Here is a 24807-nt window from a genome sequence, read left to right on the forward strand (position 1 = left end):
GAGGGGAGGAAAGAAGGAGGGAGAGAGGGAGGGAAGGAAGGAGGGAGAGAGGGAGGGAGGGAGGAAGGGAAGGAAGGAAGGAAGAAGGGAGGGAGGGAGGGAACATTTCTTAAGGATACCCTAGATGACAAGGGACTTGCCAGCCTATGACTTAAATGGGCTTTGTTCATCATGCTTTTATAAAATGATCTCCCTCCCTCCCTTCCTTCTTTTCTTCCCTCCTTTTCCCCTCCTTCCTTCCTCCTTCCCCCTCCCTCCCACCCTTCCTTCCTTCCTTCCTTCCTTCCTTCCTTCCTTCCTTCCTTCCTTCCTTCCTTCCTTCCTTCCTTCCTTCCTTCCTTCCTTTCTTCCTTTCTTCCTTTCTTCCTTTCTCCCTCCCTCCCCCTCCCTCCCACTATTCCTTCCTTCCTGGATTGTTTCTTTTCTTTCTTCTTTTTCCCTCCCCTACCTTCTTCTCCCTATCTCCCTCCCTCCTTCTCTTCTTTATTCTTTAAAAAATGTCTAACATGTGAAGAAAATGTAGCTTTTCTTTGGTCAAAGGTCTAATCATTTGATTATCAAGTGAGAAAATGGATTGTAACAAAAAATGCTATTCACATATGAGCCATAATTACTGTTCTTTAAAAAGAAAAAAATAATTGCTTTAATGTTACTTTGACACCAATTTCTTCCCCTCCCCCTTCCCTATCCTCCATCCTTGGCCCTCACTCCTTTGGACCTCCCCACCCCACAAATACACACACACATCTGGGCTTGCCATTGTTATGTTGGTGACTGGTTGAGTTCTGTCTTCTTGTGTTAACCTTAGCCTGGGATGTCATGTTGTGCAGGCTTGGGGGCAGAGGCACAAGTGGGAGACTCGAGTCTGTCCCCTCTGGCAGGTCTCTTCCCCTTCCCTTTCTTCCCTCTGCTCCCTGTTCCCATCCCCAGGGCTCAGACCAAAGCCAATCTCTCTCTCTCTCTCTCTCTCTCTCTCTCTCTCTCTCTCTCTCTCTCTCTCTCTCTCTCTCTCTCTGTTTCAGAGCAGTATTTACTGAGAATGGGAGGCTGGGAATTTTAGCAAACCCTAGGGGCCAGGCTCTGAGCTTGAGGTACTCATTTTCTAAAATTATTCAATATTATTTTAGAATATCAATGATAGAAAGAGAATAGGAAATGGAAAAGGAGGAGGAAAGTGAGGAAGGAAGAGAGCAAAGGACTGAGAGGAAAGGAGAAAGAGGAGGTGGGAGGGAAGGAAGAAGAGGAGGAGGAGAAAGAAGAGGAGATTGGAAGGGAGAAGGAGGAAGAGGAGGAGGTGGGAGGGGAGGAAGAGGAGATGGGGGAGGAGGAAGAAGAAGAGGAGGTGGGGGAGAAGGAGGAAGGGGAGGAGGAACAGGAAGGAAAGAAAGAGGAGGAGGGGTCTCTCAGTGGCCTGGGAGCACTGGCACAGTGTTTCCCATTTCCTGGCTCCTGTCCTAGGATTAGGGGGAGACTGATCCTCGGGGCAGTGTTGGGGGCCTGATTCAGCGAGCCAGGGGGGCATAGCTGAAGGGTCAAGGAGGCAGCTGTGGGGCAATGATCAAGTCCCACACAGTCTGTCAGAGGTGCAAGGCCCAGGAGCCCAGAGATTTGGGGCAGATGCAGCGTCCAAGTGCAAGTCCTGGGACAAAAGACTGTGCTGAAGCCTAAGGGACTTCCCCAGATCCAGGCCAGGCCTCCACAGGAAGGGAACAGAAGTGGCCACCTCCACACATGGATATTCTCTGCCCCATCTTCCCCCGGCCCTCAGGCAGATTTACTGTCTTCCCCAGGCATTTATTCTCTTCCAGGCCTAGTAGGCTGGGAAGCCAAGCCCTTTCCATGTCCATGACATTGCCTAGAAAGGGGCGGCCGAGGGGCACACTGGGCCCCTCTCCCCAGCCTGGGCCCTTTTCTCAGGGGCCCCTTCAGCCTCTGCTCAGCAGCCTAACTGTCCTTTCTCCATCCTAACTAGGCCCCCTTCTTGCTGCTACCACCATAGTTCACCCCTCACCCTTCCGCCCTGCCCCTTTGGGATTGCACTCCCCTGGCTCTGCTCCTCACAGGGAGATGTCAGGTCAGGACCCAACTACTTCCTCCCTCCCTCCATGGCCTTGGGAAAGCCTTTTCCCTCCTTAAGGGTGGGGCCCAGGTTTGTGTTTGCATCCCCAGAGCCTTGGGAACTGGCTACCAGCTCAGCCATTTCTACCTGAGCGGCACACCTTACATTCGGATACCTGTCACAGAGGACAAAACCAAAGCCCAGAGCTGGAAATGACTTGTCCAAGGTCACTGTCACTCTACCAGCCACCTCTGGGTCCACATCAGGGAGGAAGTGGTGGAGTCTGGATTAGAACTCATGTCCCCTCTCTCGGGGTGTGTCAGGAGTGTACTGAGTTCCATGAACAAGCAGCTCTTCTCCAGCTCTGGAGGAGGCAGGGGTGGGGGTGGCACCCCCTCAGCTGGATTGTCACAGTCAACATATTAAGCGGCCCCTGTCTATCTGGCATTGGGCTAGCAGCCGAGGACCCCCCAAAGACCAAAATGAAATGGCGTCTTCCTTCAAGGAAGTTCCATTCCATTGGGAAGAAACGACACGGACACAGAGAGGTGGGTGTGCAGGTCTGACAGAATGGAAGGAGAGGGAAGAATGGGGAAGAAAGCCAGAGCTAAGCCAGAAAGGTTGGAGCCTAGCCTCAGAAGACTTGGACACTTACAACCTTTGTGGATTTGTCCTGGATTTGAATCCACTCCAGACACTTGTTATCTCAGGGGCCCTAAGAAAAATCACTTCACTTTCTCTCAGACTCATTTCCACATCTGAAAAGTGAGGATGATGATAATGCCCAACCCACCTGGTGGCTGAGAATGAAACAGTCCTGTACAATGCTTCGGAAATCTTAAATGCCACCTGTGGGGGTCGGTGGAGAGAGCCTCAGTCCCGAAGTCAGGAAGACCTGAGTTCAAATCTGGCCTCAGACACTGACAAGCTGTGTGTCCCTAGGCAAGTCTCTTAACCCCATCACCTCCAAAAAACCAAACCAAACCCCAAACCCCAAACCAAACCACCACCAAACCCAACCACCTGTGGAGTGTTAGTAACTTGTTTCCCCTTTGTGGCCTCAGTTTCCTCTTTTGTACAGCAAGAGCTCTGAGGTCCCTTCCATCTCTAATGCTGATCGCCATTCTTTCTAAGTCAAGATCTGGATTTGAGCCTTTCTGGACCTCGTTTTGCTTTTGTATAAAACGGGAAGGATCCTGCTTGCATTGTCTACCTTCTAGAAGTGTCGTGAGAATTCTTACATCAGGTAATATCAACAGAAGAGATTCATAGTGGGAGGCAGGAAGCTCTGGGCATGTCTTGCCTCTGATACATATCAGCTATGTGACCCTGGGCAGTGACTTCCTGACTGTGACAGTGTGGGCAGATTGCTTTACCTTGCAAAATTTCTTTGTACATCTGCCAAGAGAAGATGCCACTTGGATTCCCTGCTTCCACTGGCTGGGGCGAGGAAAGTGACCTGTAATTCACAAGGTGCATCTGGCTAGCTGTTCTCTCTCTCTTCTCTTCTCTTTCTGTCTCTCTGCCTCTGTCTCTGTCTCTCTCTGTCTCTGTCTCTGTGTCTCTGTGTCTCTCCTCTCTTCTCTCTCTCTGTCTGTCTCTCTGCCTCTGTCTCCCTCTGTGTCTGTGTCTCGTTCTGTCTCTGTCTGTCTCTCTGTCTCTTTCTGTGTCTCTCTGTCTCTTTCTGTGTCTCTCTGTCTGTTTCTCTGCCTCTACCTCTGTGTCTCTGTCTCTCTCTGGGTCTCTCTTTGCATCTCTGTCTCTCTCTGTCTTTCTGTCTCTCCCTCCCTCCCAGTCTCTCTGGCTCTGGCTCTGGCTCTGCCTCTCCCTCTTTTCTATCTCACCTTTTCTTTCTCTCCCTCTCTCTGTGTTTTACTGTTTCTATGTCTCTGTGTCTTTATGCCTCTGTCTCTTTGTGTCTGTCTGTCTCTGTGTGTCTGTCTTTAGGTCAGATCTCATGTTATCCACAGAGAGTGATCATGTTTTCACTGGCTCCCTACATTTGGGGGCAAGAGGACCCTAGGCCATGGGTTCCAATCTCTGTTCCTGCTGTTCCACTACCTGTGAGAATTTAGGAATATAATTTGAATTTCTTCCCCCAGTTTCTTCATTTGTCAAATGAGGGGTGGGATTGACTTGGGAATCCCTTCCTGCTCTGAACCTTGCCATGTTCAGATTTGAACAGCAAATAGCCTTTTTAAAAGGAAGGGAGGGTGGATGGCATAAGGGCTGGGGATGAGTGGTGGGCTGTGGCTGGCCACTTAAAAGCCTGCTTCTCTTGTCTCTGCTACCTGCCAGCCTAGACTGCTCAGCAGCTCCCCCCCACCCTTCTCCAGCCCCATAGAAAGGAAGGGCTGGGCTCCCAAGTGGCCCTGAGCGTTGGGTGGCCGCCCTGCTCCTTCCACCCCTCCTCACTCTGGAATGGACAGAAGACCCTCCTTCCACTCCCTGGCTGAGGGGAGCCGCCTTCCTGTGGCTGTGGCTTGAGTGCAACCCCCCCCCAGCAGCCGGCCCCTTCTCTCTCACAGACAGGGGAGGGATGTGAGGGGAGGGAGGGAGGGTCACAGCCCACCCCGCCTTCCCCCACTGCCCAATTCCCGAGCCCCCGCATCTCCAGGGAGACACGAGGAGCAGCACGCCCCCCCACCCCCACCCCCACCCCTGGTTCTGCTGCTCCAGGGAGTGCCCCCTCCCCGGGCACAGCTACCTGGGGGAGAGCCCCAGGGCAGTGGCGCCCCCTCCCCAGCCCCCCAGTCCCCTGGGCTCCCCGGCACTCACTGGTAAAGGCTTGGAAGGGAGACGGGAGCAAAAGAGAGAGGCTTCTCATGCTGCCGGGGCCGGGAGCCGGCATCCAGGCACCGCAGAGCGCGGGGAGCGGCTGGGGCACCGAGGCAGGAGGGAGAGCGAAGGCGGAGGCTGCTGCTGCTGCTGCTGCTGCTGCTGCTGCTGCTGCTGCTGCTGCGGCCGGCGGGAGAGAAGAGACCGGGAGGGAGGGAGGGACGGAGAGATGGAGGGAGGGGACAAAGGCTGGGCTGGGCTGGGCGCTCCCACCTTCCCTCCTCCCGGGCTCTCACAGCCACAGGCACAGGCATAGGCACAGGCGCGCGCGCGCGCACACACACACACACACACACACACACACACACACACACGCACGCACACACACACACACGCACACACACACCCTTCCATATACTCTCGTAGGTGTGTCACAGTCTGCCACCACACACACACACACACACACACACAAACACACACACCTTTCCATATACTCTCTTAGGTGTGTCACAGTCTGCCACCACACACACACACACACACACACACACACACCCTTCCATATACTCTCGTATGTGTGTCACAGTCTGCCACCACACACACACACACACACACACACACACACACACCTTTCCATATACTCTCTTAGGTGTGTCACAGTCTGCCACCACACACACACACACACACACACACACACACACACGCACACACACACACACACACACACCCTTCCATATACTCTCGTAGGTGTGTCACAGTCTGCCACCACACACACACACACACACACACTCTTCCATACACTCTCGTAGGTGTGAATCACACGTCCACCACCACACACATACACACCCTTCCATATACTCTCATAGGTGTGTCACAGTCTACCACACACACACACACACACACACACACACACATACACATGCACATATACACCCTTCCATATACTCTAATAGGTGTGAGTCACATGCCTGCCAACACACACACACACACACACACACACACCCCAGGGCAGTTCCTTATACTAACATTGGTCACACCCACAATTACTCACATGTACATGCTATAGCATATACATACATAAGTTGTTTGTTCATGCACACACAGGGAGAGTCCAAGCCCCACCCCCCCTTTTTTGTTAACGAACAAAAATGGCATCCAGGAGTCATGGCAAAGACAGAGCCTGGGCCAAGGACCCAAAGGTTGAATCTTACAGGTCATCTAATCTGCCCCCAACCCAAGACTCCTAACCTCTGTTCTTTTGCACAGTCTCATTGCTTAGAGCTTTGATTATCTGCAAAGTGCTCCTAGCCAATCCCCCTGTCCCCTTCCCCTTCCTCTTCTCCTTCTCCCCTCCAGTTCCTCTTTCTCTCCCCCTTCTCCTCCCCCCTCCACTCAATCATCAGTCTCCTTACAAGTGCATAGGCTGACAAGTCTCAGAACACAAGCAGTTAGATTTATAAGTAAATGAATGAAAATGAATGAATGAAGCCAGCATTGAAGTGCTAAATCCTGGGGCTCCAAATGGAGCCTATCCCCTTCAAGGTTCAGACTCTGGGGAAGTCAAATTCAGAGGCATTTCTTAAGCACCGTGTGTATACACACATACACACATATGGTGGGAAATTGGAGATAATCTCAGAGTAGGCAACCTAATAATAACCTAATGTTAAGGCTTCTTGTAGAAGGTGGGTTTTTACTGGGACTGGAAGTCCCTAGGAGTCAGGAGCTGGAGATGAGGAAGGAGAGACTTTGAGGCATGGGGGACAGTTGGAAGATGAGCAGAGCAGCCAGGAGACCAGGGCCCCTGGATTGCCCAGTACAGACTGGAACGGGAGGGAAGGAAAGAATTGAGAAGGGCTTTCAAAGCCAAGCAGAGAATTTTCTATTTGGTCCAGGAGCCACTGGGCTTTATTGCTTTAGTCTGACCTGCACTTAAGGAAGATCACACATATAGAAAGATTTAGCTGTCTGGTAGACAGAAGAGCCTGAGGCCCTAAGGTTTTCAGTAGCAAGGCCCCGGCCTCCTTATGGCATATCTAATGTTTGCCTTTTGGGTTGCAGAGCCTGGTGTGGTGGATAGAGAAGTCTTAAGTTCAAATCCAGCCTCAGATACTATGTGAAGCCCTAGGCAAGTCACTGGACTTCTCTCTGCCTCAGTTTCCTCAACTGTAAAATGGGATAATGACCCAACCTACTTCTCAAGGGTTATTATGAGGAGCAAATGAGGTAATCTTTGTAAGGCACCTAGCACAGTGCTTGACTCCTAGTAGGTGATTTATAGTAGGTGTTTGTTAGCAGCACAGCTGACTCTTAGTGACATCTTCTGAGCCTCAAGGAGCCCCCAGGGCTCTGAAGCATCACCCCCAGGGGTACAACCCTGCTACCAAGTGCTCTTTGAAAGGAGACCACCCAGTGATAGCTCCTAAGCTCCCCGTGCATATAAATATTCACAAACCATAAAGGAGTTTCCAAACAATTTACAAAGGCCCAGTACATCCTGCCTGCCTTGCAGAAGTGGGACCAGGGCCTGGGGGGGGGAGGGAGAAGGGAAGGGAGACTGTATGTCTCCAGGTGGCAAATACTCACAAGGATATGCAGTGGCTGTTTTGGGCCCATCCTCATTCCAAAGGCCAAGGTGAACAAAAACCACTGATGGGCTGCCACTCATTTTCATGGCATAAAGCAAAGGTGTTCATTGAATATGGGGTTTCTGGCCTCATGCTCCCTCCTCTCTTTCCCCTTCTTTATCTTTTCATGGTAGCACAGCCCCCCCAATCCCCTTAGACTCCCCGGCTCCTTGGTTCCCATCCACTCCTGTCCACGCAGCCCAAGCTCCTAGATTCGTCTGCCTTAAGCATGTGTTTCTTTAATCCAAAAGTCTAAAGTTGTCTTCCATTACTTATGCTAAAGCTCCCACTCCGTAGCCTGGTCTTCAAGGCCTTACTTGTTCTAATGCCAACCACTCTTTCCTCTCTCACAGCTCTTCTGTAGCCTTTATACTGGGCTGCCACCAGTCAGCCCTGTTCAGGTGCCAGCCTCTTTCCTCCAATGTGATAGCTCTCCAATGCAGTACTTTGGTGGGGACCCCTCTTAGGCACTGTCTATACTTGGGGGTGCAATGGAGCAAATCGATGAGTGTGTGTCCTGTGCCCTGCCCCACAACTATAGGACCTTGGGTCACAATGTTCTGGCTCAGCACAGAAAACTAACTGTCCCCAAGGGGTTACAATTCCCCCATCCTCACCCTGTGACAGAGGCAAGTGGCATTGTACTAGTGTGACCACTTCCACCCTCGCTCCTTTTACACTCCCTTTACACCCTGGCAGAAACAGCAACCATTTGCATGTGGCCGCTCGAACAGATACTAGTATACGTGAACCTTCAGGTTCTCAAGACTCACTACTTCTCCCATTGTCTTTCTTTGCCTGAATATAGTGACTGGCTTGAGATCCTAAGCTGGATGCTTCCAGCCTTGGAAGTAACCTAGCAAGTTCTAGGTAGCAGAAACTCCTGGATTCCTCAGCCAGAGCTGGCTGTACTATGGGAGGTATCCCAAAAAAGTACTCTCATATTTCTAGCTAATAGGAGGAGCCCACACTTAACCTGACTTTCCAGAACTTGTGGATTTTGAAAGAGATGTTTATTCCCATATTTTCCTCTGAAAGATTATATTCAGTTTTGCTGGGTAGGTAATTCTTGGCTGTAGTCCCAGTTCCTTTGCCCTCTGGAATATCATGTTCCATGTCCTCTGGTCCTTTAATGTAGATGCTGCTGGATCTTGTTTTATCCTTATTGTAGCTCCACAGTATTTGAATTCCTTTTTTCTAGCTGCTTGCAATATTTTCTCCTTGACCTGGGAGCTCTGGACTTTGGCTATAATATTCCTGGAGGTTTTCCTTTTGGGATTTATTTCAGGAGGTGATCGGTGGATTCTTTCAATTTCTATTTTAACTTCTGCTTCTAGAATATCAGGGCAATTTCCCCTGACAACCTCTTGGAAGATGCTGTCTAAACTCTTATTTTGGTCATAGTTTTCAGGTAGTCCAATGATTTTCAAATTATCTCTCCTGGATCTATTTTCCAGGTCAGCTGTTTTTCCAAGGAGATATTTCACATTGCCCTCTATTTTTTATTCATTTGGATTTGCTTTACTGTGTCTTGGTTTCTCATAAAGTCACTAGCTTCCATTTGTTCAATCCTAATTCTTAGGCAATTATTTTCTTTTGAGAGCTTTTGTATCTCCTTTTCCATTTGGATTTTCAAGCTGTTGACTTTTTTCTCATAGCTTTCCTGCATTGCTCTCATTTCTCTTTCCATTCTCTTCTCCACCTCTCTAAATCTTCCTTCTATCTCTCCTACTTTCTCTTCAAAGTCCCTTTTGAGTGCTTCCATGGCCTGAGACCAATTTGTATTTTTCTGGGAAGCATTGGATGTAGGGGCCCTGAGGTTGTTATCCACTTCTGAGGGTGCACCTCTATCTTCCTTGTTGCTAAAGAAACTTTCTATTGTTCTCAACTTTCTTTGCTTGCTCATCTTGCCATCTTACAGTGGGGCCCTACTGTCCCAAAGTTCAGAGGGTCCCAGGTGTTTTGGTTTGAGGGAGGGCAGGTTTTTCTCTCAACTGGCCTGCAGTGCAGAGCAGAGGTGAAGGTGAAATGCCTATTCAATCCTGTTTTAGGTTTTAATGTTTTGCATATCAGCCCCTCAGGAGAGTATAAGAAGAGATGAAATATAGGTTATTGTTTCATGTTTAAGTCTTTGTTGATGCACACTTTTGAGGCTTTTGTGTTTTAAGCATTTATTTTGTGTGGTGGAAATAAATAGCTGTCTTATATCTGATCTACATTTCTAATCCCCTTTTTGAGGAGAACTTAGACATGAGTCGAATCACTTTCAGTGATTCTCCTCAGGACCCAGAGGTGGTGGTGTAAAAAGCCAGAGTTTGAGAGGGAAAAAAAAACCAGAGCCTGTGGCATGCAGGTAAATGTTTAACGACTGGCTCTTTTAAAAAATGTGCACAAAATACACTTTGAAGTTTAGTTTGCATTATTAACATTTTCTTCATCACTTTCTTAAGTCTAGAAGTCAACAAAACAATAAATCAAACCCTGAATTATAGCATTGCCACTGGTTGAACAATTTGCTATGGAGAGCTGATTGGAACTGGCTCCAGCCCACCACTGAGTCCTGACCCATCACCCCTGAGGGGACAGGCTCCCCCAGCATTGAATGCAGGGCCAGAGTTAGAGACCCCCTGAGTGGGAGAAGCCCAGTGCACTAGCACCCTTGGGCCCAGCAACAGTTCTGTGTTGTTTCAGGTAGCCTGGTCATAGTAGACCAGGTAGACTCCAAGGTAGAGCCTATGCTCAAGTAATCCTTGCATGCTTAGGGCCTGACAAGAATAGGTTCATCTGTGATTGTATCCAAAGATCACTATGAAGACGCCAGAAGGGCCCAGGATCACACAGCTGCTAAAGCTGTCTAAGGCAGTAGAGTTTCTCCCACCCACAAGTTCTTCCCTTTTCCAGGCTAGACATCACCACTTACTTCACCAGAGACTCATAATATATTCTCAAGACCCTTTCCTATCCTATTTACCCTCTGCAAACTCTCCAGCTTCTTTTTGTCTCCAGTTGTGTTATGGAGAGGGCAGAGGATGGGAGCCCATAACCTACCTATTTCTGGCAGCCAGGTCTGGGCTTTGGGGATTTCTGTCTGCCACCTGGTACTGTTGTCTCATGGGGAGCTTGAAGTCCACTCAAATGTACAGATCTCTTTTCAGGCAAACCGCTGGGTAGCCAGAAGAAATGTTGGATCCAGGAGGGCCAGGCATTAAATTTAGGGTTGTGTTTTTCAACAAGAGAAAAGCCTGATTCTTCCTGATGGATTAAAAATTAAAAAAAATTTTTTTACTCAATAATATATAAAATTATTTTAAACATTCATTTAAAAAATTTTGAGTTCTGAATTCTCTTTCTCCCCTATCCCATCCTTGAGAAGGCAAGCAATTTGATATAGGTTATATGTGCACAATAATGTAAAACATATTTCCATATCAGTCATTTTATGAAAGAAAATAGACCAAAAACCCTTAAGAAAAATAAAATTTTTTTAAAAGAATGTTTTGATTTGCATTTATACTCCATCAGTTTTTTCTCTGGAGGTGGATAGCATTTTTCACCCTGAATCTTTTGGAATTGTCTTGGATCATCATATTGCTGAGAAGAGCTAAGTCTATCATAGCTGATCACCATACAGTGTTGCTGTGTCCAATATTCTCCTGGTTCTGCTCACTTCACTCAGCATCAGTTCATGTAAGTCTTTCCAGGTTTTTCTGAAATCTGCCTGCTTATCATTTCTTATAGCACGATAGTATTCCATTACATTCATATATATACCACAACTTGTTGAGCCATTTCCTAACTGATGAACATTCCCTCAGTTTCCAGTTCTTTGCCACCACAAAATGCAGATCAAAGCATACTATTTTCAATTTTTTTGTCTTTTTCTTTCTTCTTTCTTGTGTTTTTTCCCTTTTGTTCCAATTCTTCTTTCACAACATGGCTAAAGTGGAAATGTTTAACATGATTGTACTGTATGACCTATATCAGATTGGGGATGGGGGAGGGAAGAGAGAAAGGGAGAAAAATGTGGAACTCAAAATCTTACAAAAATGAATGTTGGTGGGGGTGGGGAGCAATGGATAAAGCACTGGCCCTGGATTCAGGAGGGCCTGAGTTCAAATCCGGACTCAGACACTTGACACTTACTGGCTGTGTGACCCTGGGCAAGTCACTTAACCCTCATTGCCCTGCAAAAACAACAATAGCAACAACAACAAACACACACACATACACACACAATGAATGTTGAAAACTATCTTTACATGTAATTGGGAAAAAAATACTATTAAGAAAAAAAGAACATAAAAAAGAATTTGGATGCTATATCACTTGTTGCATATATGTTTAGTATTGATTGATCTTACTTTGTTGTCTATGGTACCTTTTAGCAAGATGTAGTTTCCTTCCTTTTAATTAGGTCTATTTTTGCTTTTGCGTTGTCTGAGTTCAAAATTGCTACCCCTGCTTTTTTTTTGCAGGGCAATGAGGGTTAAGTGACTTGCCCAGGGTCACACAGCTAGTAAGCATCAAGTGTCTGAGGCCGGATTTAAACTTAGGTCCTCCTGAATCCAGGGCTGGTGCTCTATCCACTGTGACACCTAGCTGCCCCTACCCCTGCTTTTTTAAAAACAATTTTTACTTCAGCTGAAGCATGATAGATTCTGCTCCATCTTTTTACTTTTACTCTGTGTGCGTCTCTCTGCTTCAAGTGTGTTTCTTGTAAACAACACATTGTAGGATTCTGTTTTTTGATCCACTTCCATTTTATGGGAGAGTTCATCCCATCCACATTCATAGTTAAGATTGCTAACTGTGTATTTCCCTCCATCTTATTTTCCCTCCTCTTTGTCCTCTCTCTCCTTTCACACTTTCCCTCTTCAGCTGTGTTTTGTTTCTGTCTACCACCTCTCCTGGTCTGCCCTCTCTTCTCCCAGTCCCTCCTCCCCTTTATTTAATCTCCTCCCCTCCTGCTTTCCTGTTGGGTAAAATACATTTCTATATGTGACTGATTGTGTGTATTATTCCTTCTTTGAGTTAATACTGATGAGAGTAAGGTTCAAATGATGCCCATTGTCCACCCTCCTGGTTTTCCCTCTACTATAATAGATTTTTGGTCTCTTCATGTGAAATAATTTACCCCATTCTACTTCCCCTTTCCTTCTGCACCCAGTGTACTTTTCTTTCTCATCCCTTAATTATTTTTATGCCATTCCCACAAACTCACCTTATATCCATACCCTCTGCCTATGTATATTCCTTCTAGCTGTACTCCTAAGAATTATAAGTATCATCTTCCCATGTAGGGATGTAAATAACCAGCTCCATTGAATCCCTTATGTTTTCTTTTCCCTTTTTCCCTTTTTGGACTTCTCTTGGATCTTGATATTGGAGATAATTTTTTTGTTCAATTCTGGTCCTTTCCTTATGAAAGCTCAAAATCCATCTATTTCACTGACTGACCATTTCCCTTTAGAATTATTATGCTTAATTTCACTGGGTAGGTTATTCTAGGTTGTAGTCCTAGTTCCTTTGCCTCCTCTAATATCATGTTCCACGACCTCTGATCCTTTAGCGTTGCAGCTGCTAAGTCCTGTGTGATCCTGATTGTGGCTCCCTGATATTTGAATTGTTTCTTTCTGGCTACTTGCGGTATTTTCTTGACTTGATAGTTCTGAAATTTAGTTACAATATTCTTTGGAGTTTTTATTTTGGGATTTCTTTCTTGAGGTGATCGGTAGATTCTTTCAGTGCCTATTTTGCCCTTTGGTTCCAGGATACCAGGGCAGTTTTCTTTGATAATTTCTTGAAAGATGCTGTCTAGGTCTTCCTTTTGATTATGGCTTTCAGGTAGTCTAACGATTCTGACGTTGTCTCTGCTTGATCTATTTTCCAGACCAGTTGTTTTTCCAATAAGGTATTTTACATTTTCTTCTATTTTTTCTTCTTTTTAATTTTTTTGATTGATTCTTGATGTCTCATAGAGTCATTAGCTTCCACTTGCCCAATTCTAATTTTTAAGAAGTTGTTTTCCTCAGTTAGCTTTTGTATTTCCTTTTCTATTTGACCAATTCTACTTTTTAAGCAGTTGTCTTCTTTTCCCAAGCTGTTGACTTTTTTTCCATAATTCTCTTGCATCATTTAAATTTCTTTCCCCAATTTTTCTCCTACCTCCCTTGATTTTAAAGATCCTTTTTGAGCTTTTCCATGAGTTCCTTCTGGGTTTGAGACCATTTCCCATTTTTGTTTGGGGTTTAGTCCAAAGGTGTTTTGACATTGTTGTCCCCTTTGGAGTTTGTGTCTTGATCTTCCCTGTCACCATAATAACTTTCTATGGTCAGATTCTTTTTTTGTTTGTTTTCTGCTCATCTTTTTTTTAGCCTTTTTCCTTTCTTTTAAATTTGAGCTCTGCTCCTGCGGTGGAGGGGGCACTGTCTCAGTATTCTTTTGCCAGGGGGTGTAGGCACTGGCTGTTTACCTGGTGCTGCAGTGTTGTTACCCTGAGGCCACAGAGGATCCTTGTGTCTGGTGTTTCAATGAGGGGTTGGGGTGAGGGATGGCTGGCAGTGCTAGAGGTTGTAGTGGTCTGGCAGCTTACCTGATGCTGAGCTGTGGTCCTAGTGCTGGTGTCTGGCATATGCTTAGGCTGGTGGAGTGTTTCTGCATTTCCCCAGGGCTATGCTGAAGCATGTGGAAGTCTGGCTGCTGGAGGCTCCCTATTTTCCCAGGACTATGCTGAAGCAAGTGTTGGTTCTTGGAGCTGGAGTCTGTCTCTTCCCCTGGTTTTGCTGAGGCATGTCAGGAGTCCTGGTGTTGGTGTTTGCCTGCTCCACTGCACTGGGGCTCAGAATCTCACACTGGTTTGTTGAGGTGGAGCTTGCTGCTGGCTTGCTGGGATGCTTCCTGTCCTGGACTGCACTCCCCTTTTACTTGAGTGAGACAGACATTTCCTGCCAATCTTCCAAATTTCTTGGGCTAAAATGGTTTCATCCCTTGTTTTTGCTTGGTACTGCTGTTCTAGGATTTGTTTGGGGGCACTATTTATTTTATGCTTGTTTGGAGGTAAATATGGGAGAGTTACAGCGGTTTACTGCTTACTCCACCCTCTTGACTCCAGGAAGTAGATTCAATGCTGATGATTTATATGGGTTTATTTTATGTCCTGCAATTTTACTGAAGTTGTTAATTATTTTAACTAGTATTTCAGTTGAGTCTCTAAGATTGTCTAAGTATGTCATCATTTCATCTGCAAAGAGTGATAGTTTTGTTTCCTAATCGCCTGTTCTAATTCCTTTGATTTCTTTTTCTTCTCTTATTGCCAAAACTAGCATTTCTAATATAATATTGAATAATAGTCGTGATAATGGGCAGCCTTGCTTCACCCCTGATCTTATTGAGAAGGTTTCTATCTTATCTCAATTACAGATAATGTTTGCTGATGGTTTTCGATAGATACTAGTTATCATTTTAAGGAAAGTTCCATTTATTCCTATGATCTCTATTGTTTGTAATAGGAATGGACGTTGTATTTTATCAAAAGCTTTTCTGCATCTATTGAGATAATCACATAATTTCTGTTGGTTTTGTTATTGATATGGTCAGTTATACTGATAATTTTCCTAATATTGAATTCAACCCTGAATTCCTGGTATAGAACCCACCTGGTCATAATGGATGGTCTTTGTGGTATACTGCTTTAATCTTTAATTTAATTTAATTTAAGCTTTAATCTCCTTGCCGATAATTTATTTGAAAATTTTACATCAATATTCATTAGGAAAATTGTTCTGTAGTTTTCTTTCTTGTTTTTGCTCTCCTTGGTTTAGGTATCAGCACCATATTTGTGTTGCAAAAAGAATTGGTAAGACTCTTTCTTTAACTATCTCCCCAAATAGTTTATAGACTATTGGGATTAATTGCTGTTTAAATATTTGGTAGAATTCACTTATGAATCCATCTGGTCCTGGAATTTTTTCTTGAGGAGATCATTTATAACACATTCAATTTATTTTTCTAAGATAGGGTTATTTAAGTTTTCTATTTCCTCTTTTGTTATTCTGGGCAATTTATATTTCACTTAGGTTGTCAGATCTATTGGCATATAATTGGGCAAAATAACTCCTAATAATTGTTTTAATTTCCTCTTCCCTGGTGGAGAAATCACCTTTTTATTTTTGTTACTAGTAATTTGATTTTCTTCTTTCTTTTAAAAAATCAAATTAACCAATGGTTTATCTATTATTACTTTTTCTCATAAGACCAACTTTTTGTTTTATTTATTAGTTCAACAATTTTCTTTCAATTTTATTAATCCCTCCTTTAATTTTCAGGATTTCCAAATTGGTATTTAATTGGAGATTTTTAATTTGTTCTTTTTCTAGTTTTTTTAGTTGCATGCCCAATTCATTGCCTCTTTTATCATTTGGCCTATTCTGTTTTTTAAGGTATTGTTTTCTTCAGTATTTTTGGTGCTTCTTACCAAACTGTTAATTCATTCTCTCTCTCTCTCTCTCTCTCTCTCTCTCTCTCTCTCTCTCTCTCTCTCTCTCTCTCTCTGGCAATCAAGGTTAAGTGACTTGCCCAGGATCACACAGTTAGTGTTAATTCTCTTTTCATAATTTTCTTGCATCACTCTCATTTCTTTTCACATTTTTTCTTTTACTACTCTTATCTCTCTCTTTCTTTTTAATCTGGGCAATGAGCATTAAGTGACTTGCCCAGGGTCACACAGCTAGTAAGTGTCAAGTGTCTGAGGCCAGATTTGAACTCAGGTCTTCCTGAATCCAGGCCAGTGCTTTATCCACTGCACCACCTAGCTGCCCCTATCTCTGTCTTAAAAAACAAAATCAAAAACAAAAAATGCACCTCAAAAACTTTTCCAGGAATTCTTGTTGGTCTTGTGTCCAATTAGGCTTTGGTTGTTGCTGTTTCCATGATGTTATCTTTTTCTGAGTTTGGTTCTTGGTCTTCCCTGATACCATAGTAGCTTTTTATAGTCAAGTTCTTCACCCCCTCCCCATTTGCTTATTTTCCTAGTCTATTTCTTGACTTTTAACTTTATGTTAAAGTTGGGCTCTGCTCACCTGGGGATGGGAGGACACTGTCCCAACTTCAGGCTTTTTTATGCTACTATTTTCAGAGCTAGTTTCTGGGGGTCTGCAAGTTTTTGGTGCTTCCCAGGTGGCATGATCCTGAGAGAGGTGTGGTCACTGATCTCCTGGTCTGTGCTCTAGTCTCTACCCAGAAAGGGTCTCTGCTCCCCATAACCACAAGTGCTAGTGTTCCTCATGGCCTTGGAACTGTGACCAGGTCCCCTGTTCCCTTGTGACCAATGAGAAGTGTTCCTCTCCACCCAGAAATTGCTTATGGGTAATAGGGCTGCCAATCAGCACCAGCTGCACCCAGTTGCCAGCAAAGGGGCCCCTGTGATCTCTTTCTGAACAGTTGTCCTATTCCCCCTTACTGTCTTTGTCCTGAGAGCTCCTAAAGATGCTGCTGCTGCTGCTGCTGCTGCTGCAACTACTGTTGCCACCTCCAAGGCCTGCCCCTGGTACTGATGCTGCAAGATTGGTCCTGAATTTAAAGGGAAATTGTGCAGTAGGTGTTTGTGAGTGATCTTTCCTGAGCTCCTGTTCCTGAAGAACTGACTGGCTGGGCAGTTTCCAATCCTGCTCTGTGGCCACTAGGTGACCTGCTCTCAGGGGCTCTTGACGCTCTGATGGGAACCTGGGCCAGAGAAGGACAGGGACAGAGCCTGGGAGCTGGCTGACCTTTGGTTGTGGTTACCATTTGATTTCCTGTCTGGAGAAGCTTCCAGTTTACAGAATTCCTTCTCACTTAGTCCTCTATTCTAACTTCATTTCAATGCATGAAATAGGCTAACTTTTCAGTTCCTCCCTCCAAGCCTCCAACAGGATTTTTTGTTGGTCCCCTTGTTCTCCTTCACTTTTCTTCCTTGATGGGCAGAATGAGCAAACCATACTCTGGGGCAAGTTCTTTTTCCATTTGGTGTTAGTTCAGAAGTGCACTCTGGGTTTCCTTACATCCATCTACTTTGTCTTCATTTGCATTCTAATATTAAATTCTTTCATACTTTTTTGGGTCCAGTTTGTGGGTTCAAGGGTGCAAGGAATACCTGGCCCAGAAATTGCCATAGCTCATGTTCACAGAGGGATTTCAGGTATTATTTATATCCATTTGACAGATACAGAGACTGAGGTCAAGAGATCAGTTATTTCTTGCCTTAGAGAGTCGTCCAGGGCATGTTGGGGTGGCATGATTGCCCAGGGTCACTCCCAGCTCCATCTTCTACACCATCCCGACTCTTTACCATTGATATTAATGGGCCACACTTGAATGATTCCCCTGCTGTTGGACATTTGGTTGCTTCTGGGTTTTTCATTTGCATAAAAAAGCTTTTATGAAAATCTTTGAACCAGTGTAACACTTTCTGTATATATTCTGAATGATGGGATTCCTGGATCAAAAGAGGCTTCGTTTAGGTGGTTTCTTACTGCATACTTGTAGGCTGCTCATCAGGTTGGGAATGCTAGAGCATGGCCAACATGGGGTGCACCTATTTCTTCAGTTTTGTGGTTTGGTTTTATTCTTATCCTGGCAGTAGTTTTCATTGTCTTCCCCTTTTAAATGCTTTCCTAAAAATCAATTCACTTTGGGAAGCCTGGGGAAAGAAAAGCTTTTTGGACTCCTGAGCAAACAGACAGAATGGGGGCCAAGGCTACTGGCTATAGCCCTGGGTAGTTTTTTCTGCTTCATAGTTTTTGCCTTGTATCACATCCTTGACTTCTATTTCCCCTGTACTGAACTTAGATGAGCTCTTACTGTCTAGATCCAGACCTGGTGAAGGGCCGCACTGTCCTGCTCGTGGGGCCCTCATCCTGAAAGGTGACTTGGTAATCGGCCAGCAAATGGCCTCTTGCCCAGGTGCTGCTCCCTTGATGGCTTGAAGGAGTCACCCAACTTCATCTTCCTTTTGCTGAGTCCCAAGAAGCCCCCGAAAGAAAGCTCCCCAAGGGGATGCGCTCCTGAATAATAATTAGGGAACAAGGTACCCTGAAGGATCCCAGGAGATGATGCTTCCTCAAGTCAGGGTGACTGAATATGGCTGCTGGTTCCCCACCCAACAACTAATGGGCAAATCCTTCACCATCAGGCCAGATAATACCCTGCTTTGTGATGAGGGGGGTCAGTGAAAAGGGGCAGGCCAGCTTCTTCTCCCTTATGTGACTTCCTATTTTTTCAAAAGTCTTCAAATTGTCCTTCAATTGGGCTTGAAGGCCAAGGTTTGGTCAGAGTGGGCATATGGGGAAGGGCAGTCCCCAATCTGGGATGGGCTTTGCCCTCTAAGTATGAGATGTAGAAAAAACACTTCTGGCCCTTCTTGGGGTGGGTGAAGGAAGAGAAGAATAGTTTGGTTTGGGTTCTGAGGTGGGTTCCATCCTCCCATCTTGTCAAAGAGGTCTGCCTACCTGGGCATCTCATTGCTGGCATCAGGGTAGAAAATTCAATTTTCCAATATATTTGAGGCAAATGTTCTTAGTCAAAGAGCAAAGGCCCAAGCCCCCAGTGCTTGTCCAGCCAAAGGGCTGAAGTTTCAGGGCTAGTCTAGTAGGGCCTCCCCCTGTCCCTGCGCTTTTCGTGCCAAAACGTTGTCCTGGATGTCCTTCTTTTTTTCCTTTGGCTTTAGGTCCTTTCCCCGTTCCCTAGTTTCCCCTTGGCCCTCAGGGAAAAGGGAGGCCCTTCTTGGCAGGGAGAAGGTGGAGAGCTTATAACTTCTTTATACAGGAACACAGCCAAAGAAGGGAAACAGAGGCAACCCAGAAAGAGGCCAACTCACTCCTTTTACAGAGGAGAAAACTGAGGCTGAGAAAGGGAATAGGACTCACCTAGGGTCCCATGATGAATAAGTGTCAGGCTGACTCTCTCCCCTCTCCACTCTACTCCACTCACTAGTCTTTACCCTCTTCCCTCTCTGGCTTCCAGAGTAACAGCCTTATTTGGCAGCCCCTTCCGCTGTTTCCCCCTCCCTAACTGTGGCTCCATCCGTCCCCTTCCCCCAGTCCCCAAAGACTTCTCACCGGAGCTCTTGCATTAAGCAGCTTGTACCAGGCCTTGGTGCCGGCTGACTCAGCAATGATGAGAAGCATTAGTTAGAACCGGAAGCTACCAGATGGTGCTCTGCTCGCCTGTCTCCCCAGGTGACTGAACAACTCCCAGCTCCCCTGGTGGTGGCCTCCTCCCTCCCCCGTCTTTGTCCTTTCCTTTGCCAAGATTCAGGTACTCTCTGTGCTCCACGCCTCCATGTTTGTGGTCTCCACCAGAGGGGCCAGCTCTGGGGTTGTCACCCTAGGCAGGAAGGCTCTGCTTGGAGAGGAGATGGATGCTCTCTGATCCCTGTAGGACATTCAACTTTCCTGCCTTCCATTTGGCTCCAGCTGTTTAAAGAAGGGGGTCATCCCTGGAGTCATGTCAGGACTGAGAGATAAGAAACCCTAATTATAGGAATGGGGATGGGGTGCTGGGGGGGTGGAACAGAGAACATCTGTCTCCTCTCTTTCCCTAGCTGTGGGACCCAAAGGTTTCCAGACAAGGTGGAACCTGTCTGATTCATGGACTCCAGAGTCATGTTTGAACTAGGGCTCCTCTAGGGGATGTAAGGGGTATCAGAAAGTGAGAGAGCCAACCTCCTGGGTTTGTAGAGAAAGACACTGAGGCCCAGAGAGGTCACGTGACTTTCCTAAGGCCACACAGTAAGTAGCTCCTCTGCTGGGAAGGTAGGTGGTCACTGCGAATAGCTTTTCTCCTAACCTTTCCCTTGGTCCCCGGGATGGAGGATCATGAGTAACCACAACACTTTGCTGTTGCCAAAGACTCTGGGAATTAGCCTCAGCATCCTTCTTTTACAGGGGAGGAAAGGGAAAGGGAAAGGGAAGCCTGGAGAGGGAAAGTGATTGATTTGCCTGAGGTCATGTGACTGACAAGTGTCAGCCTCAAGGCCAGGTCTTCTGACCCCATGTCCGCTGCTCTTGTACCCAAGAGTGGTGTTGGGGGGACCCCAGTGTTTTGTCAGTCCCCCCTCATTCCACCATCCCAGACTGCCAGGTGCGTGGGGTAGGGTGGGGACCCAAAGTAGTATGGGGAGAAGGGGACCCAAAGTAGTGTGGGTAGGGTGGGGACCCAAAGTAGTGTGGGGAGAGGGAAGGAAGGTGACCTCATGAAGTGAGCCAGGAGAGAGGGCAGGTGAACAGCCTTCAGTGTGGGCTGAGGCCATGGCGTCTGTCCACAGGTCTAAGCAAGAGCTCATTTCTGGGTCTGAAGAATAATAATCATGAATGACAAAGAAAAAAAAAGAAAAAGAAAAGTGAGGATCTCGGAGTGCTACAGAAAGTGGTTGTCAGGACACCTGGGTTCTTACCTAACTTGTGCAAGTTACTCCAATCAATCAATGTATCCCTCCATCATGAAGCATTGATTAAGCTTTGACTGTGTAGCAGGTGCCATGCTTAGCAATGAAAATTCAAAGACAAAACCCAAACAGTCCTTGCATTTGAGGAGTTTATAATCTAACGTGTGTGTGTGTGTGTGTGTGTGTGTGTGTAACAGGAAGGTTGGTCCCCTTCTGAGCCAGCCCTTCTAAGCATGTGCATCAGGCCTTAACTTCAGAGCCTGCATAGGAGAAAGGAAGTCTTGTTTCCACTTAGTCTTCCATTGCCTGTCAATCAGGAACTGAGAATACAAAAGACACTAACCTGAGCTGAGACTGTGGACCCATCCAGGGCAATGTCAGGCCTTATCCAGGAAAAGGTGGCACCTTCCATTATGTTTCACTCATGTTACCAAGAGGAAAAGCTCAGGGGTTATGAGGTTTAGGTCATGGCAGGGCCCCCACTCACTGCAGTGCTGTTGACTTGGGTTATGGGGGTGGCTGCTGAAGCTCTGGACCATGCACGGCTCATGCTTTTAAGGACAGAGCTGATACTATGACGTGGCAGTCATTAAAACTATTTGGTCCTGGCTATGAAATAGAGTGGTGGATCAGTGGAATAGTTAGGCACAGGATACACAGTAGTAAAGGCCTATAGTAATGTACTGTTTGATAAACCCAAAGACTCCAGCTTCTGGGATAGGAACTCAGTATTTCACAAAAACTGCTGGGAAAACTGGAAGATAGTCTGGCAGAAACTAGGCATAGACCAACATCTTATACCTTATACTAAAATAAGGTCAAAATGGGTACATGATTTAGACATAAAGGGTGATACAATAAGTAAATTAGGAGAGAAAGGAATAGTTTACCTCTCAGATCTATGGAGAACAGAACAATTTATGACCAAACAAGAGATAGAGGATATTATGAAATGCAAAATGGATGATTTTGATTACATTAAATTAAAAAGGTTTTGTACAAACAGAAGCAATGCAGCCAGAATTACAAGGGAGGCAGAAAGCTGGGATACAATTTTTACAGCTAGTATTTCTGATAAAGGTCTCATTTTAAAAATACGTAGGGAACAAATCAAATTTATAAGAATGCAAATCATTCCCCAATTGAGAAATGGTCAAAGGATATGAACAGGCAGTTTTCTGATGAAGAAATCAAAGCTATCTTTTGCCATATGAAAAAATGCTCTAAATCACTATTGATTAGAGAAATGCAAATTAAAACAACTCTGAGGCACCATCTCACACCTATCAGATTGGCTAATATGACAAAAAAGGAAAATAATAAATGTTGGAGAAGCTGTGGAAAAATTGGAACACTAATGCATTATTGGTGGAGTTGTGAGCTGATCTAACCATTCTGGAGAGCAATTTGGAACTATGCCCAAAGGGCTATGAGACTGTGCATACCCTTTGACTCAGAAATACCACTACTAGGTCTGTATCCCAAAGAGATCATAGAAAAGGGAAAAGGAACCACATGTACAAAAATATTGATAGCAGCTCTCTTTGTGGTGGCAAAGAATTGGAAATCAAGGGAATGCCCATCAATTGGGGAATGGCTGAACAAGTTGTGGTATATGAATGTAATGGAATACTATTGTGCTATAAGAGCAGAAAAAAAGAAATAATGAGCAGGCAGATTTCAGAAAAACCTGGAAAGACTTAAGTGGACTGATGCTGAGTGAAGTGAGCAGAACCAGGAGAAAGAACATTGTTCACAGTAAGAGCAACATTGTATTGATGATCAGCTGTGATAGACTTGGATCTTCTCAGCAGTGCAATGATCCAAGACAATTCCAAAGAACTCATGATGGAAAATGTTCTCCACATCCAGAAAAAAGAATGAACTGTGGATTCTGAATGTAGATTTCTACTTTTTGGTGTTTTTTCTTTATTGAGTTTTTTCCCTTGTGTTATGAGTCTTTTTTCACATCATGACTGACACAGAAATTAAAAACAACACACACACACACACACACACACACACACACACACCAAACAAAGGACAGAGCTGGGATGGATGCCAGTCAAAATGGAGCATGAGATGGAAGCAGCCCAGGGGGAAATAAAGCTTTACTGGGGGTGGGGGTCAGGGGCCACTCACACAGTAGGGAGCTACTCATGTCCTGGTACCTGGGAACCCCAGCAAACACAAGGGGCAGGCCCATGGGGTCCTGGATGGAGTTGGGCACCCAGTGGTGTGGGATTTTATGTGGTTTGGTGGGTTTTTATGGGTTTCTTTGGGTCAAACAGACTGGGTTCTGGGAACAAGGCAAGGAGTTGGTGCTGACCGAAGCTGGGGGTGATTAGCTGGCTCTGTCTTGGCAGTACCCTGGAAGGTACTGATGATCTAAGAGAGATACTAATGGTAAGTAGTGACTCATCAGACAACACAATGGAATAGAGGCTTGAGTGGATAGTGGGTAAGAGAAGGACACCCCCAAGTGTTTAGGGCTGATCTCACTCCACTAACAGGACTCATCAGGTCATCAGTATGAAATGGAGCCAGGAGAAGAAACGTGGAAACTGACAACCTTGCCTTCATTTTGCACAGATATGCTGTGCACTAGTGTTGTCTTTATGAAAACTCGGGAGGTTCTTCTCCGGGCTCCATCTCATACTGATGACCTGATGAGTCCTGTTGCGGGTGGGGGGGCACTAGGTGACACAGTGGAGAAAGCACCAGCCCTGGATTCAGGAGGACCTGAGTTCAAATCCAGCCTCAGACACTTGACATTTACTAGCTGTGTGGCCCTGGGTAAGTCACTTAAGCCTCATTGCCCTGCAAAAAACCCCAAAAACAAACACACAAAAAAACCAAACCAAAAACCAACAAACCAAAACAAACAAAAAATAACTCTTGTACTCCCTATGTAGCAGGGTGGTTTGCTGAAGGGAAAGATTGTGTGACATAAGGATCGAGAATTAATAATCAGTTACTGCTTTAGAGTACAGTTATTAAGTCAGTTGATGGCCAGGGGTCCTTGGTTCTAGCACTTCCCAAGGTATCCTGTGAGTTTTATGAAAGAGCATTTTTTCCTTTGTTTCCAAGGCTCCGCTCCCCTGCCCCCTTTGGGGCTTTGGGGATGAAAGGGGAGCCTGCGGGGGGGGGGACCTTTCCTGGGGGCGTGGGGAAGCCCCTTGAACCCTGGCAGCCCACCTGCCCCTCACAGGCTGCAGCTCTTGAGATCATTTGGTCACATCCAGCCCCACAGTGTGTCTCAGGTGATTCCACTTAACGTGTGATCAGTTGACTCTTGAAGGGACAAGGCCGGCAGAGAAGGACGTTGCCTCAGCAGAGTATTAATAGAGCTGTGCCCGAGGGCATGGGAGAACTGGGGGCAGGGTGTGTCTGTGAGATGTTGAGCCATCTGAGATTACTTGTGATCTTCATTGTGGGAAGCAGAGACAGAGAGACTTAGCTGAACCCCCTCCCATTCCCCCCCACATGTTCTACAGGGACAAAGAGACTAGAAGACTGGCTGGGGAGGCTCTGGCAGAGGGGGCGAGTGGCAGGAGGAATTTACCTAAGATCAACGGAAGCTTGTTGTCTCCTTAGAGACAACGCGATTATTGTGGGGGTGGAGGGAGCCTGGGATCCTGGAATGGGAAATGAGGGAGTTAGGTAGGGCTCTGCTGCTGGCTACGTCCTTCGGGCCTCATCTGGAAAGCAGCAGCTTCAGTTCACTCTAAGGGGCCAAGCTCCCATGTTCTGTGAGTCATTGAATTCTGCCCGTCATCCATTAACTGGTACCACAGGCCTGAGCCTCAGAAAGGGGGGAGGGGCTGACAATACTTGGACTCTCTGCCTCACAGAAAGGCCGGGAGCAAAGTGCTTTGGAAACAAAATGGGGCTCTCCTTTTCGCCCCCCAGAATTAGGGTGATAA

The 24807-nt window shown here is 46.0% G+C and overlaps 1 protein-coding gene across 1 annotated transcript in view; it reads right to left on the reverse strand.

The window, feature by feature from the left end:
- The window catches only part of LOC122733512 (relaxin receptor 2-like), a 46483-nt gene extending 25993 nt beyond the window's left edge, over positions 1–20490 (reverse strand). Inside the window, exons 1-3 of the mRNA XM_043973954.1 lie at positions 20455–20490; positions 19643–19821; positions 16919–17181 (exon numbers count right to left, since the gene is read on the reverse strand). Coding sequence (XP_043829889.1) covers positions 16919–17181; positions 19643–19821; positions 20455–20490 — 478 coding nt within the window. The remainder of the gene's footprint in view (positions 1–16918; positions 17182–19642; positions 19822–20454) is intronic.
- Between the last annotated feature and the right edge of the window lie 4317 nt (positions 20491–24807).

Source organism: Dromiciops gliroides, chromosome X (genome assembly GCF_019393635.1).
Source record: "Dromiciops gliroides isolate mDroGli1 chromosome X, mDroGli1.pri, whole genome shotgun sequence".
Taxonomy (NCBI): Eukaryota; Metazoa; Chordata; class Mammalia; order Microbiotheria; family Microbiotheriidae; genus Dromiciops; species Dromiciops gliroides.